At 39.8% G+C, this 23,796-nt stretch overlaps 2 protein-coding genes across 8 annotated transcripts in view; one reads left to right on the top strand and one right to left on the bottom strand.

Annotated features, from left to right (window-relative positions):
• The window catches only part of LOC117218882 (dual specificity calcium/calmodulin-dependent 3',5'-cyclic nucleotide phosphodiesterase 1), a 153,223-nt gene that overhangs the window by 94,075 nt on the left and 35,352 nt on the right, over nt 1–23,796 (top strand). The window lies entirely within an intron of this gene.
• LOC117228353 (alpha-glucosidase-like) lies at nt 6,066–21,843 on the bottom strand. The gene is made up of 16 exons (XM_076522620.1): nt 21,788–21,843; nt 21,227–21,385; nt 19,289–19,626; nt 18,903–19,028; nt 15,653–16,063; nt 15,276–15,531; nt 14,853–15,048; nt 13,750–13,890; nt 11,378–11,568; nt 9,651–9,838; nt 9,312–9,560; nt 8,836–9,075; nt 8,267–8,452; nt 7,581–7,785; nt 7,052–7,382; nt 6,066–6,648 (listed from the first exon to the last, which is right to left on the bottom strand). The coding sequence occupies exons 2-16, from the start codon at nt 21,378–21,380 to the stop codon at nt 6,513–6,515; spliced, it is 3,348 nt and encodes a 1,115-aa protein (XP_076378735.1). The 5' UTR covers nt 21,381–21,385; nt 21,788–21,843; the 3' UTR covers nt 6,066–6,512.

The following is a 23,796-nucleotide window of genomic DNA, read 5'->3' as shown; positions in this document are numbered from 1 at the left end:
GGCATTCCGGGGCATTGCGAATTCGTGCGATGCGCCAAGTGCAATAATTTCGACAGTGCCTGGTGCTCGTACGTACGAACGGTTCGACCGATTTTTATTCTCGCGTCGGTTCTCGGATGTTGCGTCGACGACGTCGCCGGCGCCGTTGTCCCAAAGCGTTGCAGGTTTCGAGGAAAAATGGTCGTTCGCGCAATCACCGTATCCGCGTCCAACATTTATCCGATAAATCGATCGACGGTCGACGACGGGCAAGAATCGCGTCCGGGCCGATACGAACAATCGTCTCGCGCCATGGTGCACCGTTCGTTGTTACCTACGTATTCATAGATCGAAAATAACTCCTAAGTATGTATCTCTAGTCGGACGAGACGCGACCGGCGATCGTCCGACCCGATTTAAATCGAACTCGATTCGTTTGGAGCCAGAGGTACGCCGACCGCGTGTGCATCTGGTCTCGGCCCGATGGCTTTTTATTATTAGCGAAACAACGTCGTCGCCAATTTAGCAATACCCATTTCGATGAGATAGCAACCGCGCTTCCACCCGTTCCCGATCGTTAATTGGACAATATTGAACGATGCGGCAAGGGTTCGCGCACCGCATTCCGTTAACCTTCGACTCAATTTACAACGTTAATCTTCTCTCGTATCTGGATCTGTAATTAATTATTACTTATCAACGCGCCGACGTACGCGGTGATGGCCAATGACCGCTCGAGGCTCGCAATTAAATGATCGGCATCGGATATAAATTGTTTAATCGGTCGAGTAATCGGGTGATGTTGTAAAATAAATCTCTCCCTCTATCTCTCACGTACGGAAAATACATGCCGCGACGAGTAAAACAACGTACTAACGCTAATACAACGCGCACGCACGCACGCACGCACGCGCGCGCGCACGCACACACACACACACACACACACACACGCACAGAGTGTACGAGATCGTATTTTTGCGTAGTACGATGGTATACTTTCGCATGGAGCACGAGTGTTGACACCGTCAACGATCGATTCCAAACAATAAAGCCAGTCCGCGCGAAAATAGTCGGATCTAATATGTATGCTCGAACTGTGCCGTTTACGAGAATGTTTTGTGTCCCTAATACCCAGTCGGCGTTCCATCGTTCACGGAAAATACGAAGGGAACACGGTATATTAAAGGCGAAAGAATTTTCATAGACGTTTTCCCCGTTTCATCGCTTCTCAAGGAAAATCGAATGCAAAGCGTTCTCGAACAGCTGCACGAGCAAATCGTTCGTGTGTCTCCTGGCGCGCGCGCGGTGAAATCGGAAAACTGTATACAGTATACTACGCGACCGTATACCTAATCCATTCGGAACGCGAGAGGAAATCTGTGCGATCTCTAAAAATGGAGTTTCTCGGTGAAGGAAGCGAAATAAGCGGAGGAAGCGAAAAGAGAACAGCCGAATTTATACCGTTGCGATAATCGAATTACAGCAACGACGCTTGAAATTCTTTCTAATTAATCGATATTCTGCTGGTACAACAACGTTCCGTGTTTCAACGATTTTTCCGTGGTCGCTCGTTGAATTCCACGTGCGATCGGTCTTGTTCGAGTACTCGGCCGACCGAAAAGTGCTCCTCGTTAACGGCAAAACAGTTTCAAGCTCGTGACGTACGGATTCTTCGACGGAACGTAAAAAATAAACATTTACGGCAGAGCGACGAATAACTCGACCTTAAACGTTGAAATAATTTAATTAAACGTAATTATATTATCCGGTCTATTGGAAATTAATAGCAATGTATGCTGCGTACAAAGGATTGCATACACCGCGCATGTTACATCTAGTTGATCGAAAAAGAGAACCGATAAAAGCGTAATATTCGAGAGGGAATGATTAAAAAAATCCGTTCGTTATTAAATATCTCTGTAAAGAACTGTTCGGGAAAGTCGATTAATCGAAATTAACGCTTGAACGCGTCTTTTCTTCATACCGTGCCGGTGGACAGCGGGAGACGCTTAAACGCGTTGTACGGTAAAAATAATCAAATATAAATAATAATAAAGACCACGCTAATGGCTAATGGCGGACTTCGGCCGTCTCACCGTACGCGGCTATCGTCGTACGAAGACAGCCCTGTGTCTCGTGATCGCCTCGACGAAGCTAATCGCGTCCGCCATTTTGCATTATAACACACCCACGATTATTGCTGTGAATTTAACTGGTCGATCGAAATTCTAGCGGAGAGGTTGACGACAACGTGTTTCGATCGATCCAGAGTGGAAGCGGTGCTGTCGCGTGCAAGTTACATCCGCTTTACTCCGCGCTAGCATCGCGAAAGACAAACGATATCAGCCGCGCACCAGTTTTCTCGAGCGTGGAACAGAAATACGTATTATTCGGGAGCTGTCGTCGCTCGTGCTCGTTCAGAAATCCGTATCCAACGCGGCGGAGATTTTGCCGGGTAGTTAAGCCAACCGCGGGAACTTTGAACCAGTATTGGCCGGCAAAACGAATGCGTCGACGACGGACGACTAAACTTGGAACAGAGTTCTACGTGCGCCGCATTGTTCCCATCGCGTTCAGCCGTGCAACTCGAATTTCTTCCGTCAACGAGTCCTTTGGTACAACGATGCGCGACTCTTCTTTTCCCTCCGATGCCTCGAAAGACTACTCGTAATACCATCGACGTGAAATATACAGCTACGTTTACCTCGATCGTCCATGTGTCGGATGTTCGATCGAACATTCTGCAAATACGACAAAACCTGCGTAATTTATTTACTCGTTCGTTCTTAAGCCAGATGGATGATTTAGCAGATATAGGATCGTTGCATGACCCTTGAGAGAAGCTACAGAATCCTATATGTATATGTATTTGATAAGATACAAGAACGACCCTTAAACTAAATAAATATTCGTTGTAACTTGCATTTCTTATACGTAATCACGTAATATCGGAAAGAATTTTCGATCGATGACAAAATTCTTCGCTGACTTTAATGCTCAAAGCTCGAAAGCTCAAAGTTTGATGTCGAAAGCTCGGAAAGCTCGGAAAGCTCAAGTTTTAGTGTCGAAAGCTCGCAAGCTCGAAGCTCAAAGTTCCGTGTGTAACCTTCAACGTTCAATGCTCACTGCTCAATGTTTAATGTTCAAAAATGGTATTGCCGTGTTTTACAATGAAAAAAAAGATAATAAGTCATCGATTTATGATGATTATGATTGCAAAGAAAATTGTTAAGTCACGATAATTTCTATATTATTTAAAGCTCGTTAAAATAGTAGAAAGCGAAAAGACATTTTCATACGACTATCGTCTCTTACGATCGGCTTGAACAATTTTCATTTTGCATAAAATCCGCAGAAATCCATGCATTTGTCGTTTTAGAAAATTATTAATTCTGTAGCGGACCCGCAACGCGCGCGCGCGCGCGCGCGTGTGTGCGTGGAGGGAAGTATTTTCGAACGTGGAAATTCTAAGCTTCCCTCTCTAGATATTTCGCACGTGAGATAATCATCGAAGAAAGTATCGTTCTCGCAACATGATTAATTATGTTTTACCCGTCTGGTCAGAATCTGATTCGGATGTTTCCTTTGAACGCGATCGGATCGCTCCACTGATCGACCTAATTCCGCGTCATCGAATCCATACACGGTCCAGTTAGTTGTGTCGGTAACACGCATGATTTGCGTTTCTGTACGACGGAACGTGACTGCAAAGCAGAAAGTATCGATAGACCATCGATACGTCGCGCGATCCTTTTACCAATCCCAAATTAAATTATTCTCTCACCATGTTCAAGTATCCTATTCACGCTATCACGCTATCCCATTTCTCGACTCATCCAGCGATACAATAGAGTATAGGACATAAGATACAGCTCTAGCTACTTCAGTTTATTTCTACGTTCGAATGGTATTTTCCATTTTCATGCTCATAACAAAAAATAAGCTCGCTATACTATCATATACTACATGCTACATACATACGTATATTACAGATTAGACCGGGAGCTCTTTAAAACCGTAAAATCCAACAACCGTGTTATACCGGCAAAACTTTTTCTCATCCGTTACCCGTTACGTTTGCTCGTTGGTTGGTAGCTTTCTAGAAAAATGGGACGGTGTTAATGAACGCGTAGACATTTTTCTGGAGTAGTCGTGCCAATAAGCATAATGGCCGGACTAAACTGTTTCCATTTCGCTTTTGTTTTTGCTTGAAACGCACGATTCTCGGCCAGATTTCGCTGAACTTTCAGCTCTGTATCGCGGGCTTAAATAATTACGTCGCGACAGCGACGACGACGTCGCGAGCCTTTCGTGATTGTTGATTTATGGAGCTGCATAAGCGCGAATGCAAACGACGCGTCGTCTGCACGGAAAGTTTTTGTCCGCATGAAATTTTACATCCCCATAAATTCGAATTTTTACGATTTTCGTCGTTCCGTTAAGTTATACAGATTAATCCGTGTAAGGAATAAAATAGCGGGTTCCTTAAACGACGCGGGGTGAACTTTGTCCGACAGAAGCAGGTACACGATTTTGGAGGTTTTTAGGGCGTCGTTTCAGAAATGATTCGTTCTGCTTCATAGAAACTTTTATAATCGATGCAAATGTGGATCTATGCGGAGATTCGCTGATCGAGTTGCAACGCACGCTCGACGAGTCTAATCCGTCGGGGAGGGTGGTACCGAGGAGGACAAATGAATTCGGATCAACGTAATATCGAACGAAGCGCGTGTACAGTGGGGGAACTCGGCGGCGGAGGAGAAGGGGGAGAAGGAGAATCGTGTCGGAATCTCTATGATTTTGATCGATGAGGAAATTCCGACATTTGGGGACCACCACCGAGAGAGTGCTCGATACGCGGTCGTTGGTCTTTTTCTATTAATCCAAGAGGGAAAAACTCTGACGCGGTAAGAGAAATTGGTTTTCGATCAAATGCTCCTACTTTCGCGGACACGAGAGCAAAGAAATACGGAGGACCGCAGGAATACAGTTGGTTGCCGCGTAGTAATTCGATGGAACCGCGGAGACGCTGCCGTAACCGACTTCTTCCTTTTATCCACGGCCACGGAGAAGATTACCTCCTTCGGTCTCTTGCTTTCGCTCGATCCTCAACGAATCGTCCCCGCAAAAGATGCACGACAGCACAAGCTACGATATAGTAATCGGTGATGAATAAGCGACAATTTTATAGCCGCTATTAACGTATCGAAAGATCCTGTCTTCGTTTACCTTCGTTCGCGTTGAAGTATCGGTGAAACAAACCTTTGTAGAATTTTCATGGCATACGATGAAATTATGCATCCAGGATCGCCAGCGATAAATCCCTGATTTATCGCAATGATACGCACCAAACGCCCCCTATTCAAACGGCGCGGCGTCGATGCTTCAAAGAGAATGCATAATTCATGCTTGGAAAATGGCACAGAGGACGAGCGACTCGACAGAACTGAACGTGCATTGTCTTGCTTTTATCAATCGTTCCTAAATCCTTCGAATCACTGTCGGCACTAGTTTTCGGTGCGAACAATTCCTACGGCGATAATTCAAAAGTTTCTTCAACCGAAAGATTCATGAACTCCGTTCAAGATATAATAGCCTTAGTCTTTCAAGATTATATTATTTCCCAATTACCAAACACACACACACACACACACACACACACACACACACAGAGAGAGAGAGAGAGAGAGAGAGAGAGAGAGAGAGTAAAAATCTCATCGCCGTATGGTCGCGTTTGTAATAATGTTTATACATTTGCTTTCAGTCGTTAAACATAAATATAGGGAGGATTTACCAAAGGATTACCAAAAGGATTTCGAAACTACGGTAATAAGCAAAGTTATTGGAAGAAAATTAGTTTGACAGAGAGATACGTTTTTAAGATAAAATCTCCCAAATGGTACATTATCCGATAACTATTAAATGGAACATCCAAGTATTACAATTGTTTAGTTTCAAACTAACTTCCCTTTTTCTAAGTAGTAAGTAATAAACAACTTGTTAAACAGGGAATCGCGTAACTTGTGATTTACAATCTTGAAGAGCGTAGATAAAGGTGATAACAAAAGTAGAGGATAGCGGCGATGTTACGTATAATATAATTTATTATCTCTGTACATATTGTCGTGTTGCAAATAATTACAGATTCACCTTGTCCATATCGGATCTCCTTCGAAGCTTATCGTTAAAAATAATTAATCGATGCTGCTACGATAATCGTATAAACGAGAGAAGACCGCGATTCTATCGCGTTACTTTTCACATTGATATTTACCGCTTCGATATTACTTTACCCGCCAAATTTGTCATCTATACGCGCATAGTCGCAACATTAAAATGCGCTAAACGATACAAAAGAATTCAACGATATCGAATGACACTCGACGTATCGTATACGGACATTATTGAATTCTTTTTCATCGTAATCGTTTCTATTTAACTACTGGCTTAAATGCGAACACATAATCAATACAAGTTACCTTTGTTTATCAGAAAGAACTATTCGCGACGAAAACATTTTAGTTGTCGAAGCTTTACGATCGGTACAATGAAACAATCGCTGCTAAGAGTACAGACACGAGAGAGATGCCAGCTGTATTTGCCAGATTACCAACCAAAACGACAGATGCTTTCGCAGGTATGGAGAAAGCGTTCAAGTCCACGTCAGTTCTGAAAAAATAGACGTTAAAACATTGTTGAAAATAGTCGGTAACCGCACACCTCGATGACTCGAGTGTTAGGCATACGTACGTGCATATTTTGATAGTACGTAAATAAATGGTCTAAAAAAAGTTCAAGGCAGAACGTGACTTAGAAATCTGTCGTATTTCAAAAATTAAGAATGCGGAAGGATTAGAAGTCAGGATTCGTTTATAAAATATAGAAACGTTTTACGAGTTTCACGAGATTATGTCGTATCGGCATATTCGCTGCGTCGACGTGCTACATCTCTCTACCGTAATATCTTTCCATTATAAACTATTTAATAGTTGAATATTGGATTTGAAGGTAAAAATCTATCTCGAACGAAAAGAAAAAAAAAAGAAGATAAAACTTCATTCTGTTTACTTACCTTGGCAACTTTGAGATCGTGTCGCTTAATTTCACTACAGACGGTTTCTTTTCCATTATGTCTACTAAATCGACGGTATAGTTCTTATCATTGCTGAAGTTTATCAACAGTGCAAGCACTTCGCTGTCATAGCGTCTTCTGACAACGAGTACGTTATCTTGCACTACACGCGTATCCACAGCACCGTATCGGAGAATTGCTGATTTTCGTAGTGTGGTTAAATTTTTATACATATTGTAGACGGAGTTAGAGTCATTCTTCTCCGCGGCCACGTTTAAAATCTTATAATTTTTGTGAACGGGGAGCCATGTCTTATTTCCCTTCGTGAAACCTATCGACGTAAAGCATAATGAAAAATTATTGAAACTATTCTTATGCATTCGACAAAAAGCAACGTGTAATCGAATGATCATATTATGAATTATAAAGTGCTCCGAGCTCCAGGCACGAGCTTGATAAACGTAGATTGCAAATCAAAATATTGTTAGTTCGACGAGATCAAAGATTTTTGAACATCGCCTCTGCTCACCTGCGTATGCATCGCTGTTCCATTGCATCGGTGTTCGGCAACCGTCACGAAAATCACTAAACTCAAAGTCGGTATTGTCTACCATGCCTATTTCTTCGCCGTAGTACGTTACAGCTACGCCAGGTAAAATCATTTCCAGCATTATCATTTGATCTCCTCTTCCAGGATAACGAGACGATACGCGATTTCTGTCATGATTGCCCATCTAAGGAAACGATCGTATTTATGCCGATACGATTTACAGGATAAAAATGATGATGCGCAAAGTGAATTTTTGAAACGTAACAATCTCGATCGGTTTTCTATTCGATAAATATACTGTGATTCTCTGATTCTCGCTAGAAGTCTATTACAACGGATCGATATATCGGTTCTATCACGTTAGTTCGAACAAGTTTGAAACGTCTCATTTTTACATATCGTTCCTCGTGCTGTAGACGTACTATTATATGTATATAACTAGCGATTATTATATTAGAAAAGTGATCAAACGCAATTTCATTTGAAATTTCTTTCAATAAAAGAAATGAATGAAAAATGAAAACTAATTTCTAATTGTATCTTATTTCGTATCTCGAGCGATTTCTCCGATAAGTATTACACATACGTATAATAGATTCGTTGCGTGAAGTAAGCAATTGAATCTCTCTCGAATGTAACAATTTGTTCGATGCAAATTTACTTACCACCCAATTCGCTACACCGTCAAGCGGGATTCGACTTATCCAATTATCCGCAATGTTCTTAAAATTGGTGGCGCTGGAGCCGACGTTCGCGTCAGTTATGTACTTGAAATTGAACGGAACTTGAGACCCAAAATTATAATATTTGATCGTATTATCCAGACTGGTATACGCCTCTGTCATTAACACCTGCATTGTCAAACGAGCATCATCTTAATACGTATATTGTTTAATATGTATATATTAAAAATACCATTCGTTTCTTCCAGCATTACGAAACGTTCAACTTTTGAGTGTAATTCTTTGCTAATATATGTTTGAAAGATATTAAAACGAGAGAGAAATGCAAGATTACAATTACAATTTTGACAAACTATCGAACAAGAGAAACCCCCTGAACCGCGTTCTCATCTCGAAAAGATTTCGGGAGAATTTTCCAATTCGTAATTCTCTTTTGTAAAGATTGATTCGGTTTAGCAAAGACACACGATCGAACACGAGACGTCTCGTTCGTAGCTCTGATACGCGTGTCTCAAACGGACGACAGTAGCCACGTATATTTTTCAGCTTACGACTTCATCCCGGTTTTTCTCATTCGCATATTGGTCGACAAATTCTCGCCAGCTCTGTATCAAGTCATAAGTTTTTGGTTGATCCTTGGTCAGAGTATGATTATAAGAGGCGTGCAAAGTTTCGTTAAGATCTTTAGAAAATAATGTTTCGTTTTGCGTTATATTGCTTTCATATATGTGGGGTACAGCATCGATACGGAATCCATCTAATCCCTTATCCAGCCAAAACTGCATTATTTCCTAGAACATGGTTAAATTTCATACATAACAGATCTATATGTTTATAATGTTATAACAAAATATACGTATGTCGTTTCATTTGGGAGTGTTAAAAAATTGGAATCCCGTAAAAAGCATCTATGTATACGTATAACTTTTACAATACGACCTTTTCTTAAATAGACATCTCGAGAACGGAGAACTTCTCTAGCAAGTAAAATTAAATGAAATTAAAAAGTAAAGGTATGCCTGTGTACCTTCATTTCGTTTTGTACAGCTGTATTATTGTAATTTAAGTCAGGTTGTTGCCAATAGAATTGATGATAATAATATTGCTTTCGTTGAACATTGTATTTCCAAGCGGAACCATTGAATACGCTGACCCAATTATTAGGTATATTATCCATCCAAATATAATAATCCCTATACGTTTCATTATTTTTCTCGCTTTCAACAAACCATTGATGTTTATCGGAAGTATGATTCGGAACGAGATCCAAAATAACCTGAAAACAAGAAAGAATATTATTCCTGTGCTTCGCGAGTTACATATGTATACTAATAGCGCGAATGATTTTGTTCGGTACACTTCTTACCTTTAAGCCGAGCGTTTTTGCCTCCTTCACAAGGTTCTCAAAATCTTGCAAAGTACCGAACGCTGGCTGTATGTCTCTGAAATCGCTTATGTCGTAACCATTATCCTTATCGGGACTTTTATTAATCGGTGACAGCCAAATTCCCGTTATGCCGATGTCTACGAAATGCTGTAATTTCTCCTGTATACCTGTTACAAATTTCATTTCTTTTAAATAAGTGAAAACAAATTATACTCACAGATAGTAAGTAATAATACATTTGAAACATCTAGGTAATATTCATTGTCAAGGTTGCGGCAAAATCTTAAAAATCTGTATCGTAGATCTGCTGAAAGTTTCATCGAGTATTAAGTAAAAATCTGAAGATTTCTTGCAGTTATCGGTCGAAAGTTATCGGAAAAACTGCGATTATCGCTATCTTTAATCGATAGTTTGTAGCTCGTAACAACGTTAATCGATCTCGATGAGATCCAGATTTCAACACGCATGCGAGTTACCGAGACTTATGAAACGCATTTTTCCTTTTTTCTTCCATTCTCGTTATAGGCTCGTATAAAGAAGTTGAACAAATGTCATTTTTTTTTTTTAAATAATTCAAATTGCTTCGTTCAGTTTTATCAAAGTTACACGCTCTTTTATTTCTTATATTTCTCTTTTTAATCTCTAATATTTCATCTTCTATTTAAAGATTATCATTTAAAAAAGTGTCCTGATATTTTTAGGACCGACCGTACACACGCATCCGATTGTAAGAAGCCGAATCTAAGTAAAAGTATCGGATTCAACGTGTACGCGTTCTTTCGTTACACGAGAGTCGACCATTTCAAGAACCAGCTACGTCTGTCGACGCAAACGATTATTCGTAAAATTAATCATCGATCATCGAAAAGAGATAGAGAATACACGACGCGTCGAATCAACAAAGACTTTCGATCGTTCTCAACTGTTCCGCTGTCTAGTTATATTCTGTAAATAATCGTGACAAACAACGTACGGTCAACTTGTTCCGAGAATCGGGAACAAGCAACAACGATCACATTCTTTCGACACATTGTATACAATAATACGTTATATCATCCGCATCGAAGAAAAGAAGCAGGATGTCGCGGTGGAGTAATTACGCGTTGTTAGACCATTAGCTTCGTCGCTTTTTCCACGTAATACCAACTTCGTCGCGCCTCTGCTAAATATCAGACTAAACATCGACTATGTAGTTTTCTACATACGCGTATATAAATAAAATTGCATCGGAAGCTATTTCCATGGTGGTATTTAATACAGATCTCGAGGGATAAGTTTCTTAGTCTTAATCGCGTTGCATAATTAAGACGAAGTTACTTTTCGACGTTTATCGTTCGATCCGACGAAACAGTCGATTATACGTGTATATAAAATTGTGAATAACGCAACACAAGTTGGACTTGTTCGCTCGTCTATCGCATACCGTGCAGATTAATAAAGGATACGATTGAAATGTACACAGTTTTCGATAAACTATTAAAACTATTGAAAATAAATTAATAATAATAAGCGAAATCTTTCGCGCGGTGAACCGAACAACTACTATGGCAAACGTTTCAATTTTTTATTCGAGACTTCTATAAATCGTGTAGTTGCCGTCGTTGCCGTCGTTGCCTCCTCCGAGGTCGCCCGCGAAAACCGTGAGACCGGAGATTCACGCTCGACGAAACGTTCCTCGACCTCCGGTGTGCACTTTAATTTCGTACCTTTTAAATCTCCGATGCCATCGCTGTTGGAATCCATGAAACTTTTCGGATATACTTGATAGAAAACTGCGTGTTTCCACCATCCCTTGTTCTTGATTTCGGCGGACGCTAGGACTAGCGCCGCAAAAAATACTATCGCGATGCAACCGGTGCTCTTCATGGTTCGTATTGTGCGAGATGGAATCACGCGGCTCGTTTATAAGCGGTGTTTCGCAGTAAAAAAGAATAGACACTCGCGTGTCCTTATCATTCGAGCGGAGAATAAGTTCGCGACGATGCTGACGCGCCATATTGTGCGAAATCTACTTTGTGAAAAGTGTCGCAATTTCGAAGCGTATATCGCTGACGCGACAATACCGGTAGAGCACGGTACAATTGACAATTGACGGTGCACTACAATCGACTGTTTCATGTTACTTTATCAAACTCGCGTATTATAACAATAAGATTCGCAGAATATTAGATCAATGGAAAGGTAATCGATGCGTTATATAGTTTTTCACTTTTCAATTTTAGTTCGATCAAAAGAAACGCTTGAATTTGATGAAATAATGGCGGCGCGGTCAAGCTAAACGAAGAGTTGGGTCAAACTTGGACACGTTCCAGGCGACATTGTCGTTCCAATTCCATCGTTTGTTTATCCGTATCTTTTACAAACTGATCCGTAGCGATCCGGGAGGAACGTTAACGACGATCGGTGTCCGTCCGTGAACAAAATTCCACGAAAAAGTCTTTGGGAACGTGAACGAATGAAATTCGCAGCTGCCGGCAACTGTATTGCTTCGCTGACACAGGAAATTCGTTGCGAACGTCCGAGATTCTGCAGCGATTACCACTTGTAATTGACAAGCGGATCGACGTGGCCATCGCGTGGCCGAAACAGCTCCCATCGATAGGGCACACTCTTAAGGCCTTCGAGAGAAGTGAAAGGTTGTAATCGAATGCCGCGCGCGCGCATCGGTCCAGAATCGTATGTACCATGAATTTTCAAGCGATTCGCGGCGCGGCGCCCGGTCCTCTTTCAAATTTAGACGAACACGACATGAAACCAACAAATCGATTATTCCTTTTGTCTCTATATTACTTTCGTCTCTCTGTAAAATATTCGGGTCGATACGATCCGAAATGTATACTCGTAATTAATAGTGAACTTAATTGGTGGAGAGACTCGACCAAAATTGTCACTAGCTACAGCGACATCGTTTCGAAGGAAAAATTACTGTATCGCGTTATTATACATATTTGAGAAGCTTTCGATCCTTGCAAGAAGATACGTTCTTTTGGACAAACTGTGTATACAGGTCAAACAGCAAAATGACATATTTTTTAATACACATGTATTGCAAATAATAATACGAAGATCGGTAACATGGAACATCTGATTTCATAATTTTTTAAATGTTCGAACGTTTTGAAATTACAGTAAGATGATAATAGGGAAGTAAAAATCGATCGTGTTCGAAGAAGCGGTTGTCTAATATGTACACGTCGCTTGAAAAGTCTGAAAAGAACATTAAGAAACTGTAATTTTCAAATTCATTGTACCATTCCACGTTAGCTACACATCAATAATACGTAGCACGTGTTCGATCGGACTTGCACTAGAATCTAAACGTGCTTCGGTCGTGGAAAATATAGTGTACATATTTTTCCGATTACAGAAAAATATGATTTCGCGTCTACAAAATGTCCCATTTGTCCACTACGAGGAGAAACATATAAAAATGACTTTCTAGGTATTCGTACGTAAATTTTATATTATTTTGTTCCAATTGTTCTAAAAAAGATCGTAGCTTTCAACATAAACTTTCGGGATATCGCATTTTCGAATCTCTATTTTAATAAATACAAACTCGAGGAATAATATAAATAATTTTATTTTATTTTATTTTCATATACAAGCTTCCGAGTATGCGTGTCTCTCTGCATACGCATTTAGTTCTCGAGGAGATCGGTTCGGTTTTCATGTTCCATAAACAAATTCCACACCACATGCACTTTTTACCAATGGCGCAATAAAAGCTATTAACTAGATTGCAATAAATTTGGCGATACGCAGAGGTTGGTTCTAAATGTGGTAAGAGCTTCGCGACGGTGCGATGCTTTCGTACAGTTGTTCGTGCTAATATTTGAGGAAAACCAGTATTCCATGCGGGGGCACGTTTACATTCCTGATGCGGCAGAAGGCGGACCTAGATTTGCGAAAGAAGAACAAAAGTTATTATTAAACATCTTTGTTTATATTATAATTGTGACATATTATACGGTTTCGTAACTTTGATCGATCTAAATACGATTTCAAGAATAATAATCTCCGAATTACAAGCGAAATACAACGAGCGTTCTACCGAAAGAAACACGTATATACTTACCCTAACGTTAAATCAAAGTTAATCGTCGCATAATACACGTTCAAACGGCACGATACGTTATCGAGCACCGATAAGTCGACAGTTTCTTGCGAGTTACCGAGGTTTACTATTGCGTAAACAGACCCGTCCTCCGGAGTCTCCCTGCAAAAAGAATGCTCTATATCGTGTAGTATAGCGCCTGCATAATTCCAAGGTTCAAAGTACGTATATCGATTACGATTCAAACAGAAACGTATCGTTGTTCGAGAATCAACAACGTCACCCTCTCTTCTACATTCGTGACGGAAGAATGTCAGGAACAAAAATTGAATTTAGTAGCAACAGTAGTAACTGTTTATACAGTGACGAACGCAAGTATTGACAGAGCTAATTTTTAGCTCTAGATAGTACAACTAATAACTTATCCGTTTGACAATTTATTATGGTTTTCAGACTAATTTCACTTTTAGCTATAACGCGACACAAAAGTACGTATGTATTTCGAACCGTTGTTCGTTTCTTATTTCGCGCGTTTTACTTAAAATCTAATATTCGCTTAAATCGCGAATTCGTTAGTAATTTATACCTAGAGATCGAGATATTTGCTGATTTCGAGTTAAATAGATTTGTATAGCAATATTAAAGATTCGAGCTGCATACCGTTCTAAAATATAATATTATCGAATTAATCTGTCTATTATTTTACGCGCAGACGGATATACATAATACATACGTGGATATAATAATTGTAATTTGTTAACGAAATTAAGTCGGTGTACATACGTATATCCATTTCTTAGATTCGTACGAAACTATCTTGACTTTATCACATTTAGCTCGGTGACTACCTGTTGCGTGACGAAATATTTTTGCACCGAGATACTAAGCAAAACTCGAGAAATCAAACGTATCGCGTCGCGGTGAGAAGGCTCGCGAAGAATTATATCACGAAACGAATTATTGCATCGAAGGCTCTGCTAAATTCTAAACAACGTGTTTCGTTTCGAACGAATTTTTCCCTACGATAACGTATCAAATAATAAATGATTTTCAAGTAAATTTTGGCGACGCGCGTCAATTTGTCACGCTCTCGGCGCATATCGGACAAAAACTTTCTTTCTTACCTAGAGATCAGTAAAACATTTTTAGTCAAGAGGTTTGTAATTAGATTTCCTTTTCTGACGAACGGCGCTTTCCTCAGCCACGCGATGCTATTGTAGAAATGATAGTAAGAGTCCATCGTTGCTTTCTCCGTTTCCAAATTCACAGTCTGGTAGTTTTCATTGACTGGAAGCCAAGTTGTCGAGTTCGTGGAAAATCCTGGAAAAATGATGAGATTACAAATAATAAGAAATTAGTCGAATCAACGTGTCCTAGAAATCGCAACACCGCCGCAACATTTCGAACAACGCGCGATCCGAAATGTACATTTGGATTTCATCGCGATGAAAATCTACGAAGGTAGGTCGCGTCACCACACACCTTCTCTTATTCGTGTCGCAAGCGCGACCCAGAGAAAAGCCTTTAAGATACCTTTAAGAGCTTACCGGCGGAAGTGGTATTGTCCCACTGGAACGGCGATCTAGCAGGGTCCCTGGACATCGTTTCGTATTCATCTTCACCGGCGTTGCATCCCTGCGGATCCTTGGTGTCCTTCCACGAAATCCAAGTGTCCACCATGCCGATTTCATCGCCGTTGTACGTCACGCTGACACCGGGCAATAAAAGCGTCATCAAGGTGACCACTCGAGCTCGTTCAGGCCCAAATCGAGTCGCCAATCTCGATTGATCGTGATTTCCTGCCTGCGCAAAGAATTTTTACGAGCCGGTAATTATTCGTCGGTAATAAGATAACGGTAGGAACGAATTCAAACAAAATGAATGTTTGCGCTATCGAGAAGCTTGTTTTCCCTTTAGTACTTACCACCCAATTAGCTGTGCTGCCGCGTGGCATGTTTTTCATCCATCTGTCGATCAGATCCTTGTAATCCGCCACCGTTGAATTTATATTCAGATCCGTGATCATTAAAAAGTTGAAGGGAAAACTGGCACCGCTGGGGAAATACTTCATCGTGTTCGGTATATCCGCGTACACCTCCATCATCATAGCTCTGTCTCCTTTGTACTCCTTCAGGACCTTGCTCCAGCCCTTCACGATCTCGTAGGTGCGGGGTTGGTTCTGGGTATATTTCTTGATCGTGTAACCGTTCTTATTTGGATTATCGGTAGTTCCTGACAACGGTTCGTCCAAAAATCTAGAATCCTCGCAAAGAAAAGGTATCGCGTCCACCCTGAAGCCATCTACGCCCTTGTTTAACCAAAACCTGAGTACGTCCTGTAAAACGATAGTCAGCCGAAATTCAAAGCTGAGCTCGGTTATTCGATCATATTTTATTGTTACTTCGAAAACTCTCGAATCACGGATTTGGTGTTCAGAGCGGCTTTCTGTTTTCTTGGCTCTTGGAGCGTTCAACAATTTGTTAAACCGCAGCAAAGTATCGATCTTTGATCATACGTGTGCCCGTAGTTCATTGTGTAATTAAATAATTATATTAATTGTTGCTCGTATGAAAACATTATCGTATAAAAGTACGATTCGGAAGCACCTATAGATATATTTTTGTTAAACGAACAGCGAATTCTTCGTGCGCGACGACATACATACGTGCGGAATACATATCGTTAAAATTCATCGATACACGTACGTATAATCATTTTTCTTCGACGATCTTTTAATTACTTCATGGCTGAAATTTTAATTTAATTTCCTAATCGGACAGGTGTAAATATGGATGCTTCCCAAGTTTTTTTAACGAATTTGCTGGATAGAAAAATGGCGGAGGAAACGATGAAACAGCGAACCATCGTACATCTCGGAGTTTCATACGTCTTCTCATTTAGAAACGATTCAAAGGACACTTTCTAATTCGTAGTCTAGCACCCGGCAACGCACTATACATATACATGCATTGGTTATTCCACCGTTGCAAGATGATATTATACAACGAATATTCGACAGCATGTTATATTCATGATTCTGTGAAAAAAAAAGTTGTGTTTCCCAGAAGAATTGCCAAGCAGCCTAGAATTCGAAAAACTTTCCACACAACTTTTCTTGTCGCGGAAATTGCTGAACGCCGACAACCAGCGATTCACACCGTAACGTAAATGCTGCTCGATAAGAAAACACGGTCGTATCGAAGTCACGTTGAAACAGCAACCAACTCGCGGAGACAATTACTATTTTTACAATCGATTGTTATCTTTCGTTTCGGCTCAAAGTAACGTATTATTAAGTGTTATCGACAGAATATCACGATGACGATATAAAAACACACCCCCGCAAGTATAAAATTGTTTTTATACTTGAGAAAATGTTTAACTTTGTCCTAAAATATCACACGAAATATGAGCTTTTTTGCTTTTCTCGAAACGTTTTTTTCAACTTAAACTTAATCCTTTCGTATATCATGTTCACCTTCTTGCATTCCAAATTCATCATTTTATTTATTATTAACGTTTTTGCAAGTTTTATTCATCCTTGTGCAAAACAAATTTCTTTTCTTTGCAAAGGGGATAATTTCATTTGGAAATAATTCAATACGATCTAAACGATGTAGTATGAAAATTTTCACTCGACAAAGTTAAATACGAGCGAGAAAAATATCAATGTTTACATTTTTCAAATTAATGTTCGACGTCTCGTCGAAAACGTTGATCGGCTGGTATGTATGTATGTATGTATGTGTGTATGTATGTATGTATATATGTATATACCGGGTCGCGTCGGATATCTCGTCCAGAGTTGCGAAGGAGTTAAAAAGTTAAAAGGTGTCCGAATACCGTTGCGAGATACCGTGTATCGACGATGGATGGGCAAAGTATTTTCCCTCTTGTCGTTCACCGTTAATTACACGTTCTTCGGTAATATTATCGGGAAAACTGGCAATTGGCGCGCATCTATGTACGCAGATATACGGTGCATGCCGATGAGCGATATTTCACAAAAAAAAAAGAAAAAAATTGCAGGCTTCTTTTGCCCGAGGAAAAAGCGACAGGCCAACCGTGTTGGATTTCCACACTTCACCTATGCGAGCATCGTTTCAGTAGCCAGGGGAACGAAAAGGGCTCCGATGCGGCCTAATGTGTACATACATACGTATGCACGGTATGTATGTAAAGACAGGATTTATTTCCAGCCTGGTAACGATCCCACGAAATTGATCCAGCATCTCCGTGCAAGCATCTTCGCAAGAGCGAGAATAGATGAAAAGAAAATGTAATAGCGTGACTCGGATCGCGTTCAACGAGTAATTTATCGTATAAAATTGCGAAATTGAACGCATTCTTAAGGACAGCTTCTCAGAAAACTTGGCGAACACCTTTCACATGTCAGATAACAATTATCTCGACAAAAATTTGCTCTATCGATGCGCATTCATTGTTTCGATATTCAGTGGAATCTGTTGGCATTGATTCAAGTATCGTGATAAAATAGTTGGAGATATCGCGAATTTTGCGGGGATATCGGCACCGGTCGAAAATCAGATTCGATGTTGTTGCTGTTCTCGATGATAACCCGATGCCAAGGGGTGGCGTTACTTGCCAAAATGATACGATGCGATGATATCTCTTCACCACTTAATTTTCGGTTTGCGGAACCTCGAGTTAAATTAGGGTTTCATTGCTAGGTCGAAGGTAATTCGATTCTCGAGAAAATTCTCTATGCCGATGATGCGGCCTGATTGGAAGTACTAATAAACTCACGCAACGAAGCAGAATTTTCAGTATACATTTGTATACATATAGATACGTATGTGTGTACGGTTTGTGACGAAAATATTCGGACATTTTTTAAAACGGTACAACTTTTCGAAAAAGTTTTTCGACCAAACGGCTCGGCGAAAATTAAATCCGAAAATTAAATCCGAAAATTAAATCCGAAAATGAAATACGTCGCGAAGCTTAGAGAGACTGTATACAACATCGAACAGGACCGTCGTAGTACCCACCGCCGATCACCGCGTTCAACCGTTTTTCCTACTCTTCCCCATCTATTGCTTACCATAGAATCGTCTGCTTTAACCCGTGAATTTTTCGATTATTTATATATATATATATATATATATATATATATATATATATATATATATATATATTCTGACTGCACATACCTGGATTTCGTTCATCAAATCTTCGTTATTGTAGTTGAGATCCGGTTGTTCCGGTGCAAATTGATGCAAATAATACGACTGTCGTTCCGGTCGCCACCTCCACGCGGATCCACCGAACATACTCACCTGCGTGCAAAGAATAATTTCAAAGTTCTCGCAAAACTAAAAAACGAGTAACGTTTTGACCTTTTGCACTCGAAATCATTTCACTTTAAATAAAAAATAGTTTTACTTCCAGTTAGGTGCATCTTGTGCATACGAAATTGTGTCTTCTTATTTAAAGAAAAACTTTGGTAACGATACATGTACCAATAATATTCAGAATCACTATCGCTCCCAGTGCAAAGAATGAACGATTCGTTTGCAGGAAGTTCGTTTAAACTGACCCAATTATTTGGTGGCGCCATGGTGCCATTTTCAAGTTTTCGGCCTTCGTGCCAGACGTAGAAATCGCTGTACGGTTTTATATTCTGCAAACTTTTTTGGAACCATTCGTGTTTATCCGATGTATGATTAGGCACAAAGTCCATGATCACTTTCAAGGATTTGCTGTGAGCGGCATCCAGCAAATCCTCAAAATCCTTCATTGTTCCAAAAATGGGATCGATGTTGCGGTAGTCGGAAATATCGTAGCCGAAATCGACCATTGGACTAGGATAAATAGGTGACACCCAGAAAGCATCGACGTGCGATTCGACCAGATGGTCTAACTTGCTTATAATACCTGAGAACAACAAAATCATTTATCGATGTGCACAAAATTGTTCGACAAAAAAATAAGCGAAGCCGATTCTCCGAGCGTTAATTCCTGTCCAAATTCCTCTATATTTTTGTTCAACGTTCGAAGGAGATCGACGCGCATTCGTACCAACTAAATGACACAATGTTTGAAACTGTTGCACAGAAACCAAAAGCAAAAGGAAAAATATCGAAAAACACCGCAGATACATAATATGTACATATTTCCAAAATAAAATATCGAACTATTCGCGCGCGCGTATCAGTCTTCCGATAAGATATCATTACAAGCAGCGTGTTCTTCATTTTTCTTATGATTTTCCACCGAATTTATCCATGTCTTTTGCCTTTTGTTTTTCGTTCTAAACTGTTATACGATCAAAGTATTTTACGATATTGGTAAATTTTTTAATACGTTAATTCGTGTCAACGATAAATAGAAATTGTGCGTATCGAATATTAAACCGATATATTGCTGTTCATTCTTTAAACGATTCTCTATTTAAAACGCTATATTTCAATAATCCTCGCTTTGGTCGCACATTATTTCAATATGGCGTGGATCAGAGTTTACGTTGTCGCATTCAAGCGGCCGCGCGACGACGTCAATTTATATTTGCTGGGTTTCCTGCGTTCCCGCTTTACTTTTTTCCTCGGTTAACGTCGCACGCTTTGGCTCTTCTGTTAATTGCATCCGCAACACCACACCGACTACATCGTTTGTGTCATCGTACCAAATTACATAATAAATCACGTAAACAAATCAAAATGTGTCGAGACGAGAATAAGAGGAAACGTGATTACAACATACAACTTGACAAACAGTTATATTTAGCTTTTTCGGTGTAATTACGCATTACAGCCGATTCGAATTCTGAATGGTGCGCCCCAGTGCTCGAGAAAACAATACATATTACGCCTGTGACGTTTTACGATCCGAATGTAACGACCGCTTAAGCAGTGACAAATTCTTTTGTTTTTTCTTCTTTTTTTTATTTTAAGTAATTTCCACGTAATTGCAGAATTTAAGCCTAATTATTTCACTTTATTTTTCAGTGCTGTGGTGCTAATTAGTTGTAATAATTCAGTCGATGATTCAGAATACGTGATTAGATGCACACATAATTGTCATCCGATATATTTGACTCGTATATTCTTGATCTGTTCACCTTAACATTTGGCCATGCAAAACGAATTAAGATTTGAAAGAATACGAAATATTAATGGAGCAATTAATCAGTGATTAAATAGTTTTTAATCACAGTGAACTATCGTTGTTTCGTGAAAGTGTGCATGTTCAACGGTCATAGCGTTAAATAAATAGCGAGCAATTCGAGCGTGCTACGGGTAAATGCGATTAATTCCATTTTTTTTCTCGGTTATAAAATCTTCTGGTTCGAATCGAACTTTTAGGTTTCGAAATGAACATAGCTTAGCGTGCGAGAATTGCACGTATGTATGTCCGTGATTGGACGCACAGCTGTTACGACTCTATCGGTGTTCCTTAGATCTTTTCTTTGCAACCGAGAGGAGGCCAAACGTCGTAGACGGCAAAAATATGACCCGGAAAAACGTGGAACGCTTACCTTTCAAATCGCCCACGCCATCCCCGTCGCTGTCTTTAAAGCTCCTGGGATAAATCTGATAAAGCGACATTGTCCGCCACCATTCTTGGCCGCCTTGATGGCAACCAGCAACCGCGTACAATGACATCAGACAAAATAATATCGTTGCCTTCATGTTTCCTAAACGCATAAAGCACACGCGTTTGCACACAGATTCGACCGGCTAATTAAATGCGTGATCTTAGATTTATAGATGTGACATGATGTACCATGTTACGGATACTATGTTATACGATGCTAAAACCTGCCATAATGCGCCATAGCGCCTAGCTGGTGTCGAGACGAATTCAACGCGACCAATTACAATTTCACCACGAACCTTGACATAACGCTAAGAAAATTTAAGCAACAGAAAGAACAATATAACCGTATATCGGCAGAAAAACGCGAAGAAAGATATAGTTCTTAACGAGAACTTTTAGTTCTCAAAATCTTAGTTAACGAATACTTCAAACGACGTATATACGCGTGTGCGCAATGCGCATCAGCGATCGTAGATGAACTCGATGTGTCCTTTATTACCGTGTGTACGCAGCCTAATTAGCCACCGGCACCAACGTTATAACAACAACTACAGCGAAATCTAATGACATCGGCCCCCTTTTATACCCGCATTGTGTAATTCAAGCGGAGTAGGGTCTAAAGTTTCTTACATATACCGACAGAGGTGACGAATGTTTCGTCCGGCATCCGGCACCCGGCACCCGGCACCCGGCACCCGGCACCCGGCACCCGGCACCCGGCAGAGATGACCAGTAATTTGATATTGTATGTACAAAGAAACCAGCAGATCATGTGGAGGAATTGAAGAATTTGATTAGATCGTCAACAAATTTCTGTACTTTGTAAATATTTTCTGATCTATTTACGTATGCCGTTCTACTAATTTAAAAGAAACAAAATGTTTATTTTACCAATAAAAACTAAATAAAATAAAAAATTATTTGAAATATACCGAACATTGTGATATAATAGTACAATAATTTATTACCGGTCGAATTAGCCACTTAATCGTAAGATAAATACGGTTAAAAGATGATAAGTTTTGCTTTCATTCGATAGTACATATGTAGGCGTTATCATCGTGTATTCCATTCAAGATCCTTTAAGATTAGCGTTTTACGATTAACGATTAATTGGATGGATTCGGTATCTGACAAGTTGCACCATGGAAAAATTTCGACGATTTCATTTTTACCTATCTTCCATGTTAATCTCGTATCATAATCTATCGTGTGGTCACCTTAATCGTTCAACTAACGAACATCAAAATCGGGCATCTCCGAAAATACATATTCTTCGAAACGTGTGAAATTCTCTATTTCGTGTATCCCGTAATGTAAACGATGCGTTTCGTTCTCTCCAACAAGATATATTGGTTACTTTCAAGCAAAAGGAAATGTAGAATACTCGATTAAACTGTTTCTGGTAATGTTATGTAATAATATGCGGTAATATAGTTTACTGTTACATATTGTTGGACAACTTTTTAAATATTATCAAGGTTTAAGTATTATTAAGTTTACGATGAATAACTTTTAAAACGATAGCTTTTGTCCATTGTTTGTTTATAAAGAACTCGACCATATCGATTTATCGACCGAAAGATCTCACGACAAAGATGTATGTACATACATATTTGCACCGCGTAACCAATTGTCAAAGAAAATTAGATTTCGACACGGATTCGCTTCTGAACCGTCCATGTGTATTGTTGCGCGATCGCTTTGAGGAAATCAAAGGAAGTTCCTTCATTTTCGCCTTAACATCGACATCTGGAAGCAGTTCTCGCCAATTTTCGAACCGTAAGCTATGTACGTATATCGCTACGAATCAGCTAAATTTGCAACTTTGTAACTTTCAGCAACTAAATGTAGAGAAATGTTCAGGAAACAACAACCGGTGTAACTCCCCGTTCGCCATGACTCTCGAGGGGCCACTTAAATCTTTAACAACGCGATACCGTTGTACGTACGATTCCTCGTATTCCACAGGGGTGCAATTATGACGAAGCTCTCAATTTTGTTCCCGTACTTTTCTGCTTGTACTATACGTATTTATACGTATACTCGCATTCGGTGAGGAGTTATCGATTGCTTATGTCGGTCGGTATGAAAAATATCGTTACAATATTTCCGTTTCTAATGTGTTAAAAATGTTGGAATTCGAATACATCGAACACGCAAAGACAAAGTTAACAACAAAGAAAATCTGTCTTTCATCAATCTGCCGACGTTACGGGCCTTTTATTCTCGAGAATAAAATTGTATACCAATTGTAAAGTAATCTGGAAAAGTTCTGTGATACTTATCGAACTCTCTGATTCAATGGACACAGATTAATTAGTGTGTGATATTGCTCTATTATTCTCCCTAATTTTAAATAACTTTGAACGACCTCCGACGCCGCGTTTTTCTTACACGTATTTCCGTATACTAATAATAGAAAAATAAATAGTTTCGATTTGGTGTGGCAATACGTGTAACCGCTATCCGCATAGACGATCAAGAAGATAAAAATACATATAACGC

The sequence above is a fragment of the Megalopta genalis genome, chromosome 6 (genome assembly GCF_051020955.1).
Source record: "Megalopta genalis isolate 19385.01 chromosome 6, iyMegGena1_principal, whole genome shotgun sequence".
In the NCBI taxonomy this organism is placed as follows: domain Eukaryota; kingdom Metazoa; phylum Arthropoda; class Insecta; order Hymenoptera; family Halictidae; genus Megalopta; species Megalopta genalis.
Note: the sequence above shows the minus strand (reverse complement) of the source record. Positions and strands in the feature narration are given on the sequence as shown.